This window comes from Pollicipes pollicipes, unplaced genomic scaffold (assembly GCF_011947565.3).
Source record: "Pollicipes pollicipes isolate AB1234 unplaced genomic scaffold, Ppol_2.1 Scaffold_6138;HRSCAF=7277_pilon_pilon_pilon, whole genome shotgun sequence".
NCBI lineage: Eukaryota > Metazoa > Arthropoda > Thecostraca > Pollicipedomorpha > Pollicipedidae > Pollicipes > Pollicipes pollicipes.
Window position 1 is genome coordinate 23952704 of NW_023596818.1, and position 19076 is coordinate 23971779.

Consider the following 19076-nt stretch of genomic DNA (forward strand, 5'->3'; position numbering starts at 1 on the left):
CAGCGCCGGCGCGCACGCCACCGTCGCGCGCCGCCGCCGCGCCGGCCCGGCTCGGCTCGCGCATCCCGCGTCTTCGCGGCTCGCGCTCGACCGACTCGCGCGAGGCGGCCGGCGCGCGTGCCGAGCTGGTGCGCGCCGTCAGCGAGCCGGCCGAGATCGCGGACGCGTGCCGCGCCCCGGCGAGTCCGCTGATCGTCTCCGAGGGCGACGTGACTAGCTTCCACCGGCGCGCCACCAGCCGCCAGCTGCTGGACGAGCTGAAGCGCCTGTCGGCGCGCGAGGTGCAGGAGGCGCCGCCGCCGCCCGAGCCGCGCCATCGCCGCGAGGGCTCCGACACCGGCTGGGTGCGTCTTGACCGGCCGGTGGACCTGCGCGACTTACAGGTGAGGTCGGCCGCGTGGCTTTTGCGACCCAGCAAGCCGCTGCCGCTTGCTGGGTGTGGCGTGCCAGTGCGGTCGGCGGGATTCAATTAGGCATGACGGCACAAATAAAGACGGGCTGTTCGCAATCAGGCTGAAAGTGCATCCTGTCGTGGATCTGACTTGTCGTGGACGCCGTGGAGAAAGTGCGATGCCTAAGTGATAAACCCTGCCGTCGTAGTCCTGTGCACGACACTGCCACTGGTCATGTCGGGCCACTTTTACTTTGCCAAGTTAGGCCCGGGATGTCTAGCGAGATTTGAAATCGGACGCGTTGGACCCGTCCGTACAAGGATAGCTCAGACATGACAACAGGATTTGGGCCTGGCCATCTAAATGACTGAGCTTCACAACTCATCCTGCTGTGACGTTTAAGGACTGCAGACGTGGGCGCGGGCGTGCATATTTTGTTTGTATTTGGGCCTGCAGGGACGCTAGCTGAAACTAGCCATTGACCCAAGCCGTCGATGGGGATCCGCACAAAGTTTCAATGTCATATCGACTTATAGACGCTTCCATTAATAATGCAAGTTACTATGTTGTTTTGATTTGCCATAGCGGAACTCCAGAACGATGTCTGCATGTTTTTTTTTTTAAATTCGCCAGCAGATGTACGAGTCTGCCAACGGGCCGACAGAGGCCACAGGCAGTCGGCTCCTCTCTCCCTCGCTGACTGTTCACGAGGCAGCGATGTGTGCGGGGGTGTCGCGGTGGCAGCGGGACAGATGACTGCGTACACCGGAATCCTTGCGCTTGTATCACTCTGTTGGTAGTGGCAACCCTGCTGGTTCAGCGGTTATCCCCGAAATCATCGTTTGGCCGTCTTAGAGCGCCAATATTCCCGCGCCCCCCGCCCCGATCACCCCAGCTGAAATCGCGGTGCCACGCTGGGCTGCGGGTAACGGGCCCGACCGGCCCGGCTCGAGCTGACCAACGCCCGGTCCTCGCAGGCTCGGTCGAAGATGTATGACGTCATGCTGGCGGCGCGCGACTCCTCCGATTCGTCCTCGTCGGACAGCGAGAGTGACGTCACGCCGCGGACAGCCAGCGAGTATCAGCACCTCAAGTGGGTGCACCAGGCACGCAGAAGAAAGCAAGGTGGGTGGTGGGGTTCCGATCGGAAATGTGTTTACCGTTTTGTCCTTATCCGTTCATGTAAGCAATTTTTATTGGAAATTGTAATTAAAAGCATCTATCTCTCATTTCTCCTGATTACTGTGAGAGGAAGAGTTGAGAAGTACTGTCTCTTCTCCTGTTTTCATAGCGGTTCAGTGATAATCATTATCATGTTGGTGGACCTTGGTGCTGCTGTGACATTGGTGCGGTGCTTTGTCGGCGTCAGGTTTGGTGGCGCACGACATGAGAGTTGCTAAAATCGAGTGGTCAGACAACGTCGCGAAGCGTGATGCTCGAAAACTTATGAGAGAAAAGCTGATCGTCAGTGGGGCGGGCTTTTCGTGGTGTGCGCGTGCCGACCTCCGCATACCGTTCCCGCGCATGTCGCCTCCACGAAATGGTGTGACCAATCCGCGATGTTTCCAGTCTCACGGCGAAAAGATGGAGCCATTCGCTACACCCCTGTCTTCCGTCCACCAATCATCAACCGGCCAGAGTTCTTCTTCCGCTACGGACCCCAGGAACGCGAGGCGTTGGCCAGGTTCGACTTCCTGGACCGGCTTCCGAGCTGGTCGGCCGGCGAGGGCGCGGCCGGCAGCCGGTGATGGCTGTGACTGCCGTCCTGCACGCCCCACCCACACAGCCCCCCCCCCCCCCCCCCCGCCTCAGCTCCGGAGCCGAAACGGACCGGGCCGCCACTAGTACAATAGAGGGAGAGCGCGAGAGGCGAGAGTGAACCAGCCGTACACGTGAGCACACAAATATTCACACTTTCCCGTACCTAAGCATGTTTTGATAGCAATTTAAATAACGTCGCGTCGGGGGAGTGCAGTCAGCTGGCCCAAGATGGCTGCGCCCTATGGCGCATGTACGCGTGCGAGGGAGCCGGTGCGGGCTCGAGGGACTACCTAACCCCAGCGGCCATGCTGTGTACTGTGCACGTGATGCAGTGAGTCTCGAGATTCCCGGTTTTGAAGATATGAGCCTGTAGCGAGTCAGCAATACATAATGACATGTAACGCTCGTCTTGTGTTACCGTTACCCATGCAAACAATCTGCGCGACCTCGCGATTGCAATCTGCTGTAAAGGATTGAAGACGCTGTTTGTTGGGTTTGCCATATTTCGTGCTGTCATATTAAAACTGTTGGGGCTTTAAATTAGCCGTTTACCACCAGAATCAGCAGCTGAAAAAGGCTTGAGTCTCGTCGAGGCCATGTATCAGGCCATCCGCATTAATGGTCTTACTACGCTACGCACCACAGGATATCTTAAACCGATTTGCCGCGGTTGTCGCACGCCTGGCGCACATCACCGACAAAGATAGCCTGCGGCGCTCGGCATCCGACGTGGAATAGGTCGTAATGCGTTCCGAAAAAGGTCAACTAACTCGTGAGATAATTGCACGCAGACAGCGCCCTCACCGCGCGTTTACAGCAACGCCTGGGCACGCTCTTTTCCGCACGCACGCTCACAGTAACGTTACGCCAAAACAGACAGACACACACACGCGCGCGCGCGCGCGCGAGCGTGCGTGCACGCACGCACGCACGCAGCACGCACACCGCAGCGTGAATGAAAGTCACCTACAGTTTTCTCCATAGATCTTACGGAAGAAGTTGAGACCAGGTATTAGTAGCACGTAAGAAATAAGACGAGGCATCGACATCACGGAGAAATTATGACGACGTATTAGTGTCACGGGTGGAATAATTGTTCACACGACCTTCTTCGCATGGCGTGTCACGTTGCCCATCGCCTGGCGGAGACCGCTTGCAGCTTGAAATGTGGTTTCGCCTCACTGGGGTGAACAGAAGGAAGCGAAGCGGAACAGACAGGGAGGGTAGTCAGTCACGTAGTCAGCCCAGCCATGAGTAGGCCGGTACCCGCCCCAAGAACAACTCCCGAAAACACGCCGGACAGGTGCGGGGCTGTTGGTGGTCCGCCGTCATTCACGAAAAATGCACCGCCTACTGTACTTCATTTATTTATTCAGGGCTAAGCTGTGAAAATAAAATATAGGCATAGCAGCCCCTCTGTCGTATCACACAGTTTTAAGCGCTGAACCCAAGCAGGACAGAACCGCGACATTCCCAGCACAGCTCAAGTAACAGACTGACGATATACTCGCAAAACTACAAACCGTTTACGGCTCCAACAGCAGCACCAGATACCCAGTCATAACAATATCCAAGGGCAGGCTCATGGGGATTGAAACAATGCATCAAACACACGTCCAACGCTATGTTCATAACTCTCACTACAACACAGAGAAGGCACGCATCTTCAACATGTGCGAGGCGCACCTTTTCGCACGATTCACCTAGCACTCCAAAGGACGTGACGAATGTACTGAACAGATTGCACCTGTGCGGGTGTCAACTCGTCTCAGCAGCGCCGGGGAACACCCAGCGCCACAAGGGCCATGACGGGGCGCCATCCGATACCGCACGGGCTCGAGACGCGCGCGGTCACCGCCAACACGGCGCCGGCGTCCGGCTATCACAGACGGCAGCCGAGCCGTCGCCGGAGCAGGCGACTCGGCCGGCACCGCCCGCGGCACGCCTCCGACCGCCAGGACAGCACGCCGGCGGCGGCGGCAGCGCTGGCGTCACCGAAGCGAGCGCGCCGCCCGGGCCATGCTGTGGCATGAGGGTTGCCAACGGGGGCAACGCAGCGTCAAGGGGGCAGCGACGACGGCTCCCAAGCGCGTGCGTCATCCCAGCTCTGCGCGTCTCGCGGGTCGTCACAGGGGCGACGTGCCGCCGTCCCCGGATGAATGACGTCATCGTCCCGACAGCAGTAATGAAGCCTCGTCAGCGGCAGCGCGGTCCGACCGGTGTCGTGTCCCGGCTATCCTCAAGCGGCGACAGCGCCGCCACGCCAGCGACGCGCCTACTTGATCCTGGCCAGCTGGGCCGGCTCGGCCGCCAACAGGCTGAGGATGAACGGCCCCTCCTGGCCGGGCATGTACGTGCTGGGCACGATGTTGTACGTGCCGCGTGGCACGTTCTCCAGCGCCAACACGACGAAACCAGAGCGGTACGAGCCCGAGCTCTGGCGGCGGAAGTAGCCCGGCGACTCTGGGTTGGCCTCCACGCACGTGATGTCCACACCCATCTGAGAGTGGGTGTGAGAATGGGTGAGAATGAGGCAAGATATTGTATAGGGTTCTGCGGCGAACAGCGAGAGAGGTTGGCTCCGTACTAGAACCACGGCGCTGCACACGCTACATGCACAGTACGTATTCGTGTTTGACAGCAACTGGCGCTTATGCCAATGCAATTAATTCATGACACCTTACGGTTCTGACATCGATCCTTTCGTCAACACAATTAAATGCTTTAAGATAAGTGAAAAAAATTCAGAACAACTAATAGTTGCGTTACAATATAAGCCGCACAGCCTGACCTGAAACAATAAACCAGAGCGGGTTCAACAGCCGAACCATTCCGTCATTTCTTTATCCATCAGCTGGGCGCGAACAGACCATTTGGGCAGCGCGACTAAGCGTCCGTCGGGCCCGGCCGCGCGAGCGTACCTGGTAAACGCGCGGCCCCTTCAGCTGGAGCGTGAGGCTGGCCGCGGCCGGCAGGCGCAGCTGGTACACCGGGTTGTTGGGGTAGGTGTGTGGGTGGTTGGTGCAGCCGCCGGCAGTCACGCCCCGCCACTCGCCCGTCACCTGGGGCGGCGCCGTCATCCGTCACCCGTCACTCGTCACGCAAGACGCCCACACAACGCGCCGACAGCCGCACGCCTGACGAGACAAGCGGAGAGACAACCACGCCACCCCACTGCGGTGACCCGAGGTCCGCAGACTTCTCGCCTTAGCCTTCTCACCAGTATTGTGGAGCATCTTGATACCGCTATGTGGCGCACTAACACGGCCAGTCTGACCCCGTCGCCAGCCGTGACTTGGACGAAACCACGAGCGTCACGTCAGCTTTGTATCAATCTTTTTTGCGCGGTCTTGTTGCACCTTCTGCCATCGTGCGAACGGCGGTAGACCGACGCTTTACCAACCGAACTCCGGGGACAGCACCGTTCTTTGCACCAAGTTGATTCTTACCAACACAATCATCGTGCACGAGGTCGAACATGTAAGGCTGATACGGTGCAAAGGAGGTGAATTGATGCCATTTATCAACCAGCAACACCCACAAAACATGTCTACATTGCTACGAAAAGTTCGCCTCTTACCGAATGCTGGGTGGGTAGGTACGGGACCCTCTTCAAGGAGAAGGCGCTGGCGCTGTATGCCCGCAGCGTGTAGTGGATGGTGTTGAGCTTCTCGTACTGCGCGATGACGAAGGTGAAGGTGTACATGCTGGCCTCCTTCAGCGTCAGCTTGCAGAGGTAGTGCGGCGAGTTGATGCGCACGCCCTCCATGTACGGCTCGGGCTCGTCTGCAGCGTCAGGTGGGCGTCGTCACGCCGGACGGTGCCGGCGCCGGCGGCGGCGGACCCGCGGTCGCCCGGCCCGACGCTGCGCGGCCGCCGCGCAGCGCCACAAAACATCAAAAGATGCCCACCAGAATGCACTGCTCGATCACCATACCACCTCGATTTTCCAATGCCGCAGGAACCTCGAGTGTCCTGTCGACCCCGTTCAGCGGCGGCGCGACGCCTGTTGCTCCGCCTCGGCCCGACTCGATCACGGGGTCCGACCCTGTCCGAATCAACTCACTGGGGTAGAAGACTCTGCGGCCGTCGGTGCGGTAGACGGCCACGGTAATGTACTCCTTGTTGTTGCGGAAGTCCTCGATCTCGGTGATGTGGCGGCTCAGCAGCACCCAGACCACGGTGGGGCCGCGCACCTGGCCACACACAGTCAGGTCAGTACGGGTCACGGCCGGGCCAGTGTGGGGTCGCAAACAGGACAGTGTGAGGTCACACAGGTCAGTGTGGGGTCATATTCAGGTCAATGTGGGGTCAGACAGATCAGTGTGGGGTCACAGTCAGGTCAGAGTAAGGTCACAGGTTAGTGTGGTGTCAGACAAGCCAGTATGGGGTCACAGACAGGTCAGTGTGGGTCACATACAGGTCAATGTGGGGTCAGACAGATCAGTGTGGGGCCACACAGGTCAGAGTGGGGGTCTATCAAAGGTCTATGTGGGGTCAAGTACAGACCAGTATGGGGTCACATTAGTCAGTGTGAGGTCACACACAGGTCAGTGTAGGGTCACATACACATCAGTGCAGAGTCAGACATCAGTGTGGGGTCGCAGATGGGTCAGAGTGAGGTCGCATACAGATCGGAGTGGTGTCCATCACAGGTCAGTATGGGGTCACAGGTCAAGGTGAGGTTAAAAAAGACAAACAAGACTGCATGGGTCGTTTTAAACGATGTCACGCATTAGACGCGACATAGATATTAGGCGTTCCAACATTTATTTCGTTGATCAGTTGCTGCAACTGGGAATAGTTACTGTGCGCACGCAACCACAGTGTGATTTTGCGATGGCACAGCTCCAGATAAGCACAAATCTGACAAGATGTGATGATCGTCCGACATATACGGCCACCTAAGCGGCAGCGACAGACGAGTCCTGGACGCCAGCTCACCTCCAGACGGTACTGCGGGTTTTCTCCGATGTTGTACATGTCCCGGATGGGTCCGAGGCCGGCCAGCCACGTCCTGCAAAGCCACATGCCTCCAGTGACTGCGACGCCGCCGCGCTTATCGGTACCAAGTACGGACTCGGGACCGCCCAGGACTGCCAATACGCGCCGCTGGCCGTACAACGAACCAGTAAGGCAGGCACGGGGGGGGGGGGGGGGTATACACACCACTTCTAGTAGGCGTAGCAGCTGGCGCGAGCTGCTGACCGCGGCCCCCCCCCCCCCCCCCCCCGGCACCCAGGGCCAAGGCAGCAGGCGCGTGCCAGGCGACTGATCAAGGGGAGGCCAGGAGGCGTCCCGCCGTCCTCCGGCAACACCCTCTCACTCACTGGTGGTGGGCGAACGTGTGCGAGAACACCTGAGGGTTCCAGCTCATGTAGAACACGTCGAAGAAGCGCACGAGACTCTCGTAGTCGATCCAGAACACGCCGTTGTCGAACTGCTGCGCCGACTGCGGGTCGTAGCTGAGCGCTTGGCGCAGCGCCGGTGTCCAGTGGCGCTGGTCCATCTCCGAGTAGTTGCCCTTCCAGCGCAGGTGCGACCACGGGTTCTTCAGCAGCAGCAGCCGCTTGCCCTGCCGGCGTCGGAGTGCTACTGCTGGTGGGTCGGGTCAGCGCAGCGGCGCGCCACCGTGCCGACGCCCAGTGAGACCGACGCTTGTCAGAAGCGTTCAGAACCTGAACTGCCCCGCCGTGTGCCGCCGTCAGAGACTGAACTCTAGTGGAAACGCACGGCAAGCATCGGCGGAACTTATTGGAGACTTTTTAAGGCGTACAACAAAACGAAACTTAAATACGCACAACTAGCAAACGGGCCTTGATCATTCGGCAATGGCCAGTGCTTTGATAAATACTTCACATAAAGGAAGGATAATCTTGACATGCTCTTTTGCAGATGCAGTGCGGGGTCCGATTAGCTGTAATGGGCCTAACACTGAGGAGGACAGAATACCAACTGACGAATGAAACGCGGATATTACGGGATAGCAAACACCCCACGCGGCGCGTTTCGACAACACATATCGCGATGGCAGACGGTGTGCGCTTCGGCAAGCGGCGGCCGACACGTGAGCACGCCGCGCTCCACAGGCGCGGTGACCCCGACTGACCTGGACCTCGCGCACGTCGAGCACGGCGTAGGCGTGCGTGGGCACGAGGCCGGCCCGCTCGGCCTTCTCCTCCGGCAGGTCCCCTGTCGCCACCGTGATCAGCACCTGCCGGGCGGTACGTTCTGCGTCCAGCCGCCTGCCACGCCCGAACACGCGACGCGCCGACCTCATCGACGCAGGGCCCGCCGCTGGCTACACCACGTACTGGACTACGAACTCACTTCCACGAGACCGCCACAGGACAGCGACGACAGCCGTAGGGCTGCGTGCGCTTCAAAACCTCTCCTGCAGTTGGCGATCAGCGACCATGCCGTATGTCGGCGCGGCTTGGGGCTACAGCGGCACGTCCCCGCTTACCGTCCCGGACCCTGACTCCCCGACCACGGCGCGCGGGCCAGCGCGGCTGAGCCTCGAGGCCGCGGCGCCCCCGCCGGCCTGCTGACCTGGCCGCGCTGGTGACAGTCGTGCAGCCGCCGGAACACGGCGTCCTCGTCAAACTCGGCCTCGCCTGGCCGGATAGCCTGCCGCTCTGGGATCCAGCCCGTCAGCGCGTACAGGTCGATGTTCTGCCGGCGGGACGAGGTCAGGTCAGGTCAGGTCAGGTCAGGTCAGGTCGGCCGGCGCACCGTCAGCGGCCGTTCGGGAGTCACTGGGCGGGCAAGGCAGGTCAGGTCACAGGCCGACCGGCGCCAAACGCGAGGCAGCAGCAGGCGCTCCCGCATGACTAGCTCTGCCGGCGCGGCTAAACAACCGACCATGTCAAAACCTTCGCCTATCAACTTAATGAACAGCATTCGCGGATGCTTTACGTAGCGCATTATTACCAGAGCACGTGATTCAATAAAAGCAGCCTTCACAAGACCCTCTGGCAAACAGCGCCACCAGCGCGGCCGTGCCCAGCACCTGGCAAGCCGCTCCAGCCGCTCCAAAAATGACACCGGAACACGCCGCAGCCAATCCGCAGCGCCGCCACGAGCACCGGCACGACATCCACTCCCGGTCTGTCCCATAGCGAGACGGCTACTGCCGGCAGTCACTCAGGCACAGTCCGCCGGCACTACTCACGCTGTTGGAGCCGGGAAAGTCGTAGCCGCCCATGACCTTCATGTAGGCCTTCTCGAGCAGCGAGACCCAGAGCTCGCGCCGGTCGGCCGAGTACGAGCAGAGCAGGCGGCCGTGGCGGTCCACTGGCAGCGTGTCGTCAATCACCACCTTGCGCGGCACGCCGTTGATGTGCAGCCGTACCATGTACTTGCCGCACGGGTTATACACCTGGCGGCGGTCCGGCGGCGCGTCAGGCGGGCCGCCGCCGCTGGAGCTGGGGCTGGCCGGTACGCGGGCCCGCACCGCCGCAGCTGGAGCTGGCCGGTACGTGGGCCCACAGCACCACCGTCGACCCGTCATCGAAACGTACACCCGTATATCATAGATGTTTAGTATTTCTCATTGGATGCGTGCACGCAAACGCCCTACTATTACGTAAGTTGTTAAGTGCATTTGCTAGGAACATATTGCATATACATAAGACAGAGGCAATAGCCTTATTCCACGTTAAAAAAAAAAAACAGAGTGGAGATATAGATGCGTTGATATTTCGGCAACATGTCTCAACATGTCATCTCCATTCTCCTGGTTTTTCTGCGATGAACAAGGCCATTACTGCTGTCTTATCTAAACGCATTGCTAGTTCGCCATCCCGCGGGTGTCACGGCTGTCCCGGCCCCTCACCAATATGCACCAGCACGACCACACTGTGCTCAGAGTCCGCCACTGATGATTTACACACTTGCCCATGCACCCATTTTGTATATGCATTTACCCAAATTTGTAGATTTACCCAGAGTCCGACTGTACTGCTGGCACCCAGCATATGATATACACATAGCCGTCACATACCTACAGCCCCAGTCCGCCCTGCTGCCACCCCGCACAACGTACACCCGTGTGGCGACGCCCCTAGCCTGAGTACTGACGACTAACCGGCTGCCTGCTCCTGTTCTGAGGGTAGATGATGCTGGTGATTAGGGGCTTCTTGAAGCGCTTCTCGTAAAGCGCGCTGACGGCCAGCGATGCCACAAACGAACAGTCCGAAATGCACGTCTGCTTGATACTAAAGCAGTCCACCCGCTGTAGCAAGGACGGACGGTGGGTCACTGGTACAAGCCGCGGCACGGAGTCATTGCCATAGTCCCGGTAGTGGGTCACTCACTTCACAGCGCCCAAACACGGGTCACTGACCCAGCGCCGCGCAACAAGTGCCTGAGGCTCAGGGCCGCACAGTGAGCCACTGATACATCGCATGCAAGGAGTCGCCCATGCACTGCCCAGGAGCGAGTCAACGGCCCAGAGCACGGCAGCGCGCATCTAGCGCGACGAGCAGTCGCGACAGCGAGCCCGCATCTGTCCGGGACAGTACCTGAATCACGCAGGGCTGCCGCGGGACCGTACCTGTATCACGCAGGGCTGCCGCGGGACCGTACCTGTATCACGCAGGGCTGCCGCGGGACCGTACCTGTATCACGCAGGGCTGCCGCGGGACCGTACCTGTATCACGCAGGGCTGCCGCGGGACCGTACCTGTATCACGCAGGGCTGCCGCGGGACCGTACCTGTATCACGCAGGGCTGCCGCGGGACCGTACCTGTATCCAGACCTAGACCGTACCTGTATCACGCAGGGCTGCCGCGGGACCGTACCTGTATCATGCAGGGCTGCCGCGGGGCCGTACCTGCATCCAGCCCTAGACCGTACCTGTATCACGCAGGGCTGCCGCGGGACCGTACCTGTATAATGCAGGGCTGCCGCGGGGCCGTACCTGCATCCAGCCCTAGACCGTACCTGTATCACGCAGGGCTGCCGCGGGACCGTACCTGTACCCTGCAGGGCTGCCGCGGGACCGTACCTGTATCCTGCAGGGCTGCCGCGGGACCGTACCTGTATCATGCAGGGCTGCCGCCGGACCGCACCTGTATCACGCAGGGCTGCCGCGGGACCGTACCTGTATCCTGCAGGGCTGCCGAGGGACCCTACCTGTATCATGCAGGGCTGCTCGGAGAGCTCGTCGGGCCGCGCCCAGCGGTGGAACTCGCGCCGCTGCTTGGGCGAGAGCGCCAGCGGGCCGGCCCGGTCGGTGAACGGCAGCGGCGAGGCGAATCGTTCGCGCAGGTCGGCCGCGATGAACGGCACGAACACGTGGTCGTTGATGCGCGAGGTGGCGGCGAGCACGCGCAGCTCGTCCCGACTGTAGGCCTCCGAGCCGCTCACCTGCAGGGCGCCACTGAAGCCGCGGTGCAGCGGCGGCCGGCCTGCGCACACCGGCCGGCCGCCAGGTCAGGTCAGGTCAGGGCAGGACGAACAGTGTCCGACCTGAGGTCCACAGCCCAGGTCAGGTTACGTCTCGGACACCGCTGTGGACTGAACGGACGTCCTGCCACCAGCGAGCTCTCCTGAACAGCACAGACAGTAGCTGCCCATAACCTACCTGCACGCGTGGGCCGAGCGGCTGGCACCGGACCAGCTCCACTCTGCCGCCGGTCCGGCTCCGGCGGTGGCGCGGACGGCTCCAGCGGCTCCTCGTCCAGGTCGGGCAGGTCGGTGGGCGGAGCGGGAGCCATGTCCAGGTCCGGTCCCAGGGAGGCCTTAAGCCGCTCCGCCCGCTCCAGTGCCTGCTCCGCCGCCTCCGTGAACTTGGTGTTCGGGAAGGTCTTGTTCTGCGGGAAGCGGGCCGCGTGCTGGGGGAGGCTCTTGGTATCCTTCGCTTCTAGCGGTCACAACACTTGTGGACGCAATGGAACCGTGCAAGACCTGCGATGACATCTGATTCGAAACGACGCATAATAGGCCAAAATGACCAGCGCAACGTGGGTCTACACCACAAACCTCCAAGCGTAAAAACACCAGCACTAACGGCGCTAATGTTTTTACGCACCGCAACAACATCTACATCGCCCTTTTCAAGGACCAAAGAAAACAAGCAGCCATTGACAAGGTCATCCGCTGAGACGCATCTCCTTATTACGCTGACAGCAGCGAACCGTTCACTATCACGTGCCGACACTCGAGCCCCCAGACAAAAGCACTCAACTGAGTCCTGAATCCCTGACCCCTGACTATGAGTCCGACTCACGGCACTAATGCAGAGCTCCACCGCCTGACCGTACAAATCGACGGCCTCGCGCGTGTTGCCGGCCTCGTCTTCGTCGAGCGCCTGCGACATCAGGAAGTAGACCCTCTCCATCTCTGCCCGGCCGCCGGCCGGCGCCGTCGGCGTCGGCACCGCCCGATTGGCTGCCGGCGAGCGAACGAGCAGCGATAAGTGGACGCGCCAGACGCAACGCCGCGGGCAGGACTGGCGGACGGACGCCATGGCGCGGGCAGGACCGGCGGACAGACGCTATGGCGCCCTAGACGCCGGCGTTTCTTCGCGGTACCTCGCTATGAAAATGCTGGATTGTGCTGAATTTTGCTCATTCAGAAAATATCTCCCTATCCGCTTTTTCCGATATTTGTTCCTGCTTCCGACGGGACCTGGCACATAATATTCATTCCAAAGCTGCGGTGTGGTTTGGGATGGTGAGCTGTAGCTTGTCTTATATTTGAATTGACTGAAAACTAGTGAATCTGCGAGCTATTTATAATTCGCACCACCCAAACTTTAAGTTATACGATGTGGCCCTGTAAAATATATATTTCGCAACCCTAGACCGCGGGACAGGAAAATATCAATACTGGCCCGCCCCATCTGCCCAAGCCACCCCAGAGTTGTCCCATCTGTCTGGCCCACCCCAGAGAGTTTCAGCCGTGACAGCACCGGGCCTGTCCCATCTGCTTGGTCCACCCCAGAGTTTGAGCCGTGACAGCACCGCGCCTGCCCCATCTGCCCGGGCCACCCCAGAGAGTTTCAGCCGTGACAGCATCCGGCCTGCCCCAGCTGCCCAGTCCACCCCAGAGTATGAGCCGTGACAGCACCGGGCCTGTCCCATCTGTCTGGCCCGCACCAGAAAGTTTCAGCCGTGACAGCACCGGGCCTGCCCCATCTGCCTGGGCCACCCCATAGTTTGAGCTGTGACAGCACCGGGCCTGCCCCATCTTCCCGGGCCACCTCAGAGTTTGAGCTGTGACAACAACAGGCCTGCCCCATCTGCCCGGGCCACCCCAGAGTTTGAGCTGTGACAGCACCGGGCCTGCCCCTTCTGCCTGGTCTACCCCGGAGTTTGAGCAGTGACAGCAATGGGCGTGCCCCATCTACCCATGCAGTGTCGTCTGCAGCGTGCATCAGTGCCAGATGACCCATATCAGTACCAGTTTCTGTGAGCTGCTCAGCTCTGGATAGGTAGTCGTTGGCACGCTTCTCCAGGTGTGGGATGTCCGAGCCACCACGGCGTGCCTCCAACAGCGCACCCGCCGCCTGCACGTAGTGGTACACAGCTGCCTCATGGTGGCCACTCTGGTCAAATGCCACTGCCCGGCCAGCCAGCTGAGCAGCCTGCTCAAACAGCCCACTGGCATCATTGGTGCTGTCTGTGGCCGCCATGGTGATGCTGAGGTCTGCCTGCCTGTAAGCATACCAAGGTTAAAGTGAGTCTTTCACCGCAGTAACTGCAGAGGAGTGGACACTAGACATACCACAATTTCTGTAGTGCACTAGTATGGAATATACTGCTCTTGTCAGATGGTGGACATGAGCAGAATTTTAGAACAGAGTAATTTGTAGAGAAGACACATCATTTGGTTGGGCTGCACAATGCCACAAATGGGTGAGGAATGCTTATTTTATGTATCTGCTGCATGAAAAGGAAACTATTTGTGCATTAGTTTTCCTACACCTAAAACCGTGAAATACTGCCTTGTGTGAGATAATGACACTCTTCTATATCCTACACTTAATGCCATCTATATCTACATGCGTGCACATATATGTTCTCATGAGCATGGACCTACTATAGTTTGCAGTACAACAGAGGCTAGGGAACATATGGGCAAGCTAGAATCAGGGACATCAAAGTTGTCAACAATACATGGCAGAAGTGCATATAAAAGACTGACATTTCTTACAGCTTTAGCTCCACTACACAGACCAAAACATTGCACTGAAAAAGCCCTGCCTATTATACATGCAGCATGTGATGCTGTACTTCATTACTGACAGCAATGACTATCTTCTCCATTGATTGCAATAACACATCATGAAATATAACTAACATCTTGTCACAATTCAGCTTATTTCCATAACATCTGGGCGCATGCACCTCCCACCACACACCTACCGACGTCGGAATTAGCACTGGTACGACGGGAAGAAAATCATAATGCTAACACGGCCTGCTTTGTATGCACGCCGTCCAACATTGAAATCACACATCCTCCTGCATTCCCCGTCCACACGTTAACCAGATATCATCATGTGAGGCCGGAAACCTAAGAAAACTACTCGCAGACCGCAATACGGCGCACCAGTATACAAAACAACGCCCCTTCAGCGCCTCAGCATTTTTGGTGTTTAAAAGCGGGTTTATGATATTTGTTGACGTCATTTTTAATCTGGACAACTTTATCTTAAAAATAGAAATATCCACGACTAATAATTAGCTTTTGAATGGCCATCTTAGGCACATGAATGTTTACGTGACAAATATGAAGACATTAGAAAATAAAACAACTTGCATTAATTGCTGAGAAATCGTCAGATATATTAGTATAAGCAAACAGGCTCGGTTTACAAGTCGAGCGGGCGCGTAAGCCTTAGGACATACGCGGACCATAAGTGATTCACGTTCAGGGCTGGCGTGCGAGGGTTTGAAATTACTTAAGCTGTTTGTTGAAATCTTGTGTATTTTTGTGTTTCCGGTATATGCTGAGGTTTTTAATGGGCGGCTAACGTTCAGTCCAAGGCTGGGGTGTACGTAAACCAGACACCTACGTAGGTAAGTATGTCTGACGCCTGACGGTTGCACCAAGGACGCGTAAGGGTACCTCGGAGGGGAGGGGCGAAATTTGGAAACAGTGACGATATGGATATTGAAAGTTATTGGTGGCTCTGAAGAGCCCATCAGGTATTAACTATCTGCTGGCGTCCACTATCTACTAGGATACCTAATGTTTACGATACTTATCAATGTATCTATCTGACCAGGGGCCCAGGCTGTGAAAAGGTGCATGCCACGCATGTGTGTAGAAATAGATGATTTTGCAGAAGTGACCTTTTCTATTTGAAGCAGTGGACCATGTTGATATAAACACGTGTTCATCATGAATAACCTGGCAAATTTTATATGATCTAGACTACCTCTGCGGTGATGTGATGCCATTTTTATTATACAGCAATATGAAGTGTAGTATTAATTGCTAATTGTCCAAGATGTGACCATATGAGGGCACCATCTCCCTATCTGTAACAGTGGCTGGCTGCTGACTTACATGCTTGCTGTACCTCTTCTCCAGAGTTCCAGAGTCTCAAGCATGCAGCCAGGGGCAGTACTTCAGGCAGCTGGTCTGCTGCTGTGGGCTGCATGGCCTGGCTGTGAAAGTCAAGCCATCTCTGATGTGGATAGGATCAGTGACACTTATGAAGATATCAGGATCAACCGTGAACCGTGAGTGGTCCTGGATGAGCTGGGTCACAGGAGGGCAGTTTGATTAACCAGCTGATTGAATGCAGTGATCATGTCTTAGCCACAGCTGCTATGAGTGATGGGAAACATGACAACAAATTTTTGTTACTGTTTGCTACCAACCAACTTCATAGGTGGCTCCATGTCAATCATGGTATGCAGCATGAGACTTGGCAGTCTGCTGACTTGTGCCAATATGGCCACTATTTCCTGATCGCTCTGTTGATCGGAAGGCCTACCTGCTTCAGAATCGCCCTTCCCCCCATGGGAGGCAGGGTGGGTTTGAATCACTAGGTGCTGGCTATCTGTCATTAACAGGTAATGCCTACAGTCATTGGTAGAGGTCACAACAAAGGTCAGGTGATGTCAGAGGGCAGAATAGACAGTGCCCAGCTTTGCAGCAAGTTAAATGATTGCCACATAATTTTGCTGTTTTTATGGAATTGCAATTTCAGATGGTTGGAGTGAGGGCTTGCACAACGAACTCTGCCAAGCATGAACTGTGCTCATATATATATATATATATATATATATATATATATATATAATATATACTATATATATATAATACATATATATATTATACATATATATATACATCTCTCTCTCGCTTCTCTCGCTCTCGCTCTCATCTCGCTATCGCTCTCGCTCTCGCTCTCGCTCTCGCTCTCGCTCTCGCTCTCCTCGCTCTCGCTCTCGCTCTCGCTCTTCGCTCTCGCTCTCCTCGCTTCTCGCTCTCGCTCTCGCTCTCGCTCTCAGCTCTCGCTCTCTATCGCTCTCGCTCCTCGCTCTCGCATCTCGCTCTCGCTCTCGATCATCCGCTCCGCTCTCGCTCCGCTCTCGCTCTCGCTCCGCTCTCGCTCTCGCTCTCGCTCTCGGCTCTCGCTCTCGCTCTCGCTCTCGCTCTCGCTCTCGCTCTCGCTCTCGCTCTCGCTCTCGCTCTCGCGCTTCGCTCTCGCTCTCGCTCATCGCTCTCTACCGCGCTCTCTCTCTCGCTCTCGCTCTCGCTCTCGCTCTCCTCGGCTCTCCTCTCTCCGCTCACTCTCCGCTCTCGCTCTCGCTCTCTCGCTCTCGCTTCCTCCTCTCGCTCTCGCTCCCCTCTCGCTCTCGCTCCTCGCTCTCGCTCTCGCTCTCCGCTCCTCTCGCTCTCAGCTCGCTCTCACCTCGCTCCTCTCTCGCTCTCTCTCTCTCCGCTCTCGCTCTCGCTCTCTCTCGCTCTCGCTCTCTCCCTCGCTCTCACTCTCCGCTCTCCTCTCTCTCTCGTCCCTCTCGCTCCTCGCTCTCTCTCTCTCCTCTCTCTCTCTCTCCTCTCTATCTCTCTCTCTCTCTCTCCTCCTTCTCTCTCTCTCCTCCTCTCTCTCCTCTCTCTCTCCTCTCTCTCTCTCTCTCTCTCTCTCTCTTCACAGAGGCTGAGATCATCTCCTTTGAAAAATGTAACAAAGTCTGTTTGCATTTTGTGTCTCATTATGGTAGGTAGTTATCCACAATGAAAGATGTCTGACCATGTGCTTTCTACCCTTGAAAGGCCATGGCATCGCATTGCCAAGCTCATGTGCACATCGACGTAGACACATAACGACGGGAGCTGTTCAGCAGTGACTGTCCGCCCCCTAATCCCGGCGGTGCGGCGCGGCGCCGGCCCTGGCTGACCTCGGTGTGCCGGCAGCACGTACCTGGTGCTGGCGCCGAACGTGGTGCGGCCCGGCACTGTGTACCGCGTCATGGTGGACATCCTGCGCGCCCGCTCCGCGGTCGACACGCGCGCCTCGCTGCTGCGCGACGGCGTGCAGATCAGCAGCGCCACCGCCCGCCTCCAGCAGGGCTACCCGGACACGCTGCTGCTCAAGGTGAGTCACGACCGACACCGCCACCCGCCTCCAGCAGGACTACCTGGACACGCTACTGCTCGAGGTGGGTCAGGGTCACCACCGCTACCCGCCCCCAGTAGGGCTACCCGGACACGCCGCTGCTCAAGGTGAGTCACGACCGACACCGCCGCCCGCCTCCAGTTGGGCTACTCAGACACGCTGAGGCTCAAGGTGGGTCAGGGCAAACACCACTACCCGCCTCCAGCAGGGCTACCTGGACACGCTGCTGCTCAAGGTGCGTCAGGGCCGACACCGCCGCCCGCCTCCAGCAGGACTATCTGGACGCGCTGTTGCTCAAAGTTGGCGATATGTAGGGCCTGCAGGATGGCCCCGGACAATCGCATGCCTTGACCCCAACTTAAGTACTAAATATTGGAGGTGCCGTGGACAGAAAGTACAACAAAAAAAAACGGTCGAACGATAAGTCCCGCAGCATATTTTTTACAAGTATTTTCAGCTGGCTTGTGGTTCCAAGATGCGCTTTTGGTGTGATTGGAAGCATGCTCGAGGCATGGTAGCGCTATATATATTCATATGTGAGACATGTGCGGTTGTTCGTTTGTTGTCAGGTACCCACCACCAGTGTGGTGGGCAACTACCAGCTGCGCGTGGAGGGCAACCACCCGGGCTCGGTGGGTGGCACGCTGTTCGTCAACGAGACGCGCGTCCACTTCTCGGCCCGCTTCCTCACCATACTCATCCAGACCAGCCGGCCCGTGTACAACGGAGACCAGAGAGGTACGACCCTGGGGGGTAGGGCGTCACAGGTCATGAGGCCATGACAAGGGAGGCTCTTGGATGGAGGGCTTCGTCGCCACCCAGACTGCAGGGCCTCGTCCACGTCCTCCCCATTTCGTGCAAGAGGAGGGGGATGTCTGTCCACGCGACACGCCCACGAGGGCGGCAGCCATCCAAACGCAATCTGTAATCGTGTTCATGCCATAGCTCTGCTATAGCGGGAGGTCTGGTGTCACCGCAGGCTACTGATTCACACCCACTCTCCTTGCTGCCATGCCTGGTGCCAACCGTGCCATATCGCCTCCTCCACCACACGTGACGTCGATGCTCCACGTCGGTGTGAGCCGCCGTGTCGGGCGCGCGCGGAGAGCGCTGCGTTGTCTCGTGCGGTCGACACTAGCCGCCACTGACCCCGCGCGGCCCGCTGACGCGTCCCTCTGCGCGGCAGCCTGTTTCCGGGTCATCCTGCTGACGCACCGCCTCCGACCGTTCGACGACCCAGTGGACATCTTCGTGCTGGTGAGGAGCGTGACCCCGGAGCGGGTCGAGCCGTCCGATGAGCTCGACGCCGACGTCACTGTTCGCCGCGCGACTATGCT

The 19076-nt window shown here is 58.1% G+C and overlaps 3 protein-coding genes across 3 annotated transcripts in view; 2 read left to right on the top strand and 1 right to left on the bottom strand.

The window, feature by feature from the left end:
- The first annotated feature begins 120 nt into the window (after positions 1–120).
- LOC119106204 (uncharacterized) lies at positions 121–2555 on the top strand. Its single transcript, XM_037229810.1, has 3 exons — positions 121–383; positions 1370–1517; positions 1962–2555. The coding sequence occupies exons 2-3, from the start codon at positions 1382–1384 to the stop codon at positions 2138–2140; spliced, it is 315 nt and encodes a 104-aa protein (XP_037085705.1). The 5' UTR covers positions 121–383; positions 1370–1381; the 3' UTR covers positions 2141–2555.
- A 1615-nt stretch (positions 2556–4170) lies between these two features.
- Positions 4171–14657, bottom strand: LOC119106225 (calpain-7). Its single transcript, XM_037229831.1, has 15 exons — positions 14528–14657; positions 13563–13816; positions 12388–12548; positions 11743–11971; positions 11292–11566; positions 10243–10389; positions 9328–9534; positions 8706–8828; positions 8263–8367; positions 7484–7728; positions 7098–7170; positions 6220–6349; positions 5734–5939; positions 5075–5215; positions 4171–4653 (listed from the first exon to the last, which is right to left on the bottom strand). The coding sequence occupies exons 2-15, from the start codon at positions 13792–13794 to the stop codon at positions 4429–4431; spliced, it is 2499 nt and encodes an 832-aa protein (XP_037085726.1). The 5' UTR covers positions 13795–13816; positions 14528–14657; the 3' UTR covers positions 4171–4428.
- A 319-nt stretch (positions 14658–14976) lies between these two features.
- LOC119105488 (CD109 antigen) overlaps positions 14977–19076 on the top strand; it is a gene marked incomplete in the record, with an annotated part of 25204 nt that continues 21104 nt past the window's right edge. Inside the window, 5 exon segments of the mRNA XM_037228955.1 lie at positions 14977–15184; positions 15702–15853; positions 17538–17718; positions 18309–18477; positions 18926–18996. Of these exon segments, the coding sequence (XP_037084850.1) occupies positions 15720–15853; positions 17538–17718; positions 18309–18477; positions 18926–18996 (555 nt within the window).

What these genes read in the sequence shown, in the direction of transcription:
- LOC119106204 (XM_037229810.1), top strand. Translation starts at nt 1,382, where the DNA reads ATGTATGACGTCATGCTGGCGGCGCGCGACTCCTCCGATTCGTCCTCG. An exon ending in GGCACGCAGAAGAAAGCAAG is followed by an intron (nt 1,518 to 1,961) that starts GTGGGTGGTGGG and finishes CGATGTTTCCAG; the next exon opens with TCTCACGGCGAAAAGATGGA.
- LOC119106225 (XM_037229831.1), bottom strand. Translation starts at nt 13,794, where the DNA reads ATGGCGGCCACAGACAGCACCAATGATGCCAGTGGGCTGTTTGAGCAG. An exon ending in AGCAGCCCTGCATGATACAG is followed by an intron (nt 10,390 to 11,291) that starts GTAGGGTCCCTC and finishes TCCTTGCTACAG; the next exon opens with CGGGTGGACTGCTTTAGTAT. An exon ending in ACCCGCAGTACCGTCTGGAG is followed by an intron (nt 6,350 to 7,097) that starts GTGAGCTGGCGT and finishes GTGTGTGGCCAG; the next exon opens with GTGCGCGGCCCCACCGTGGT.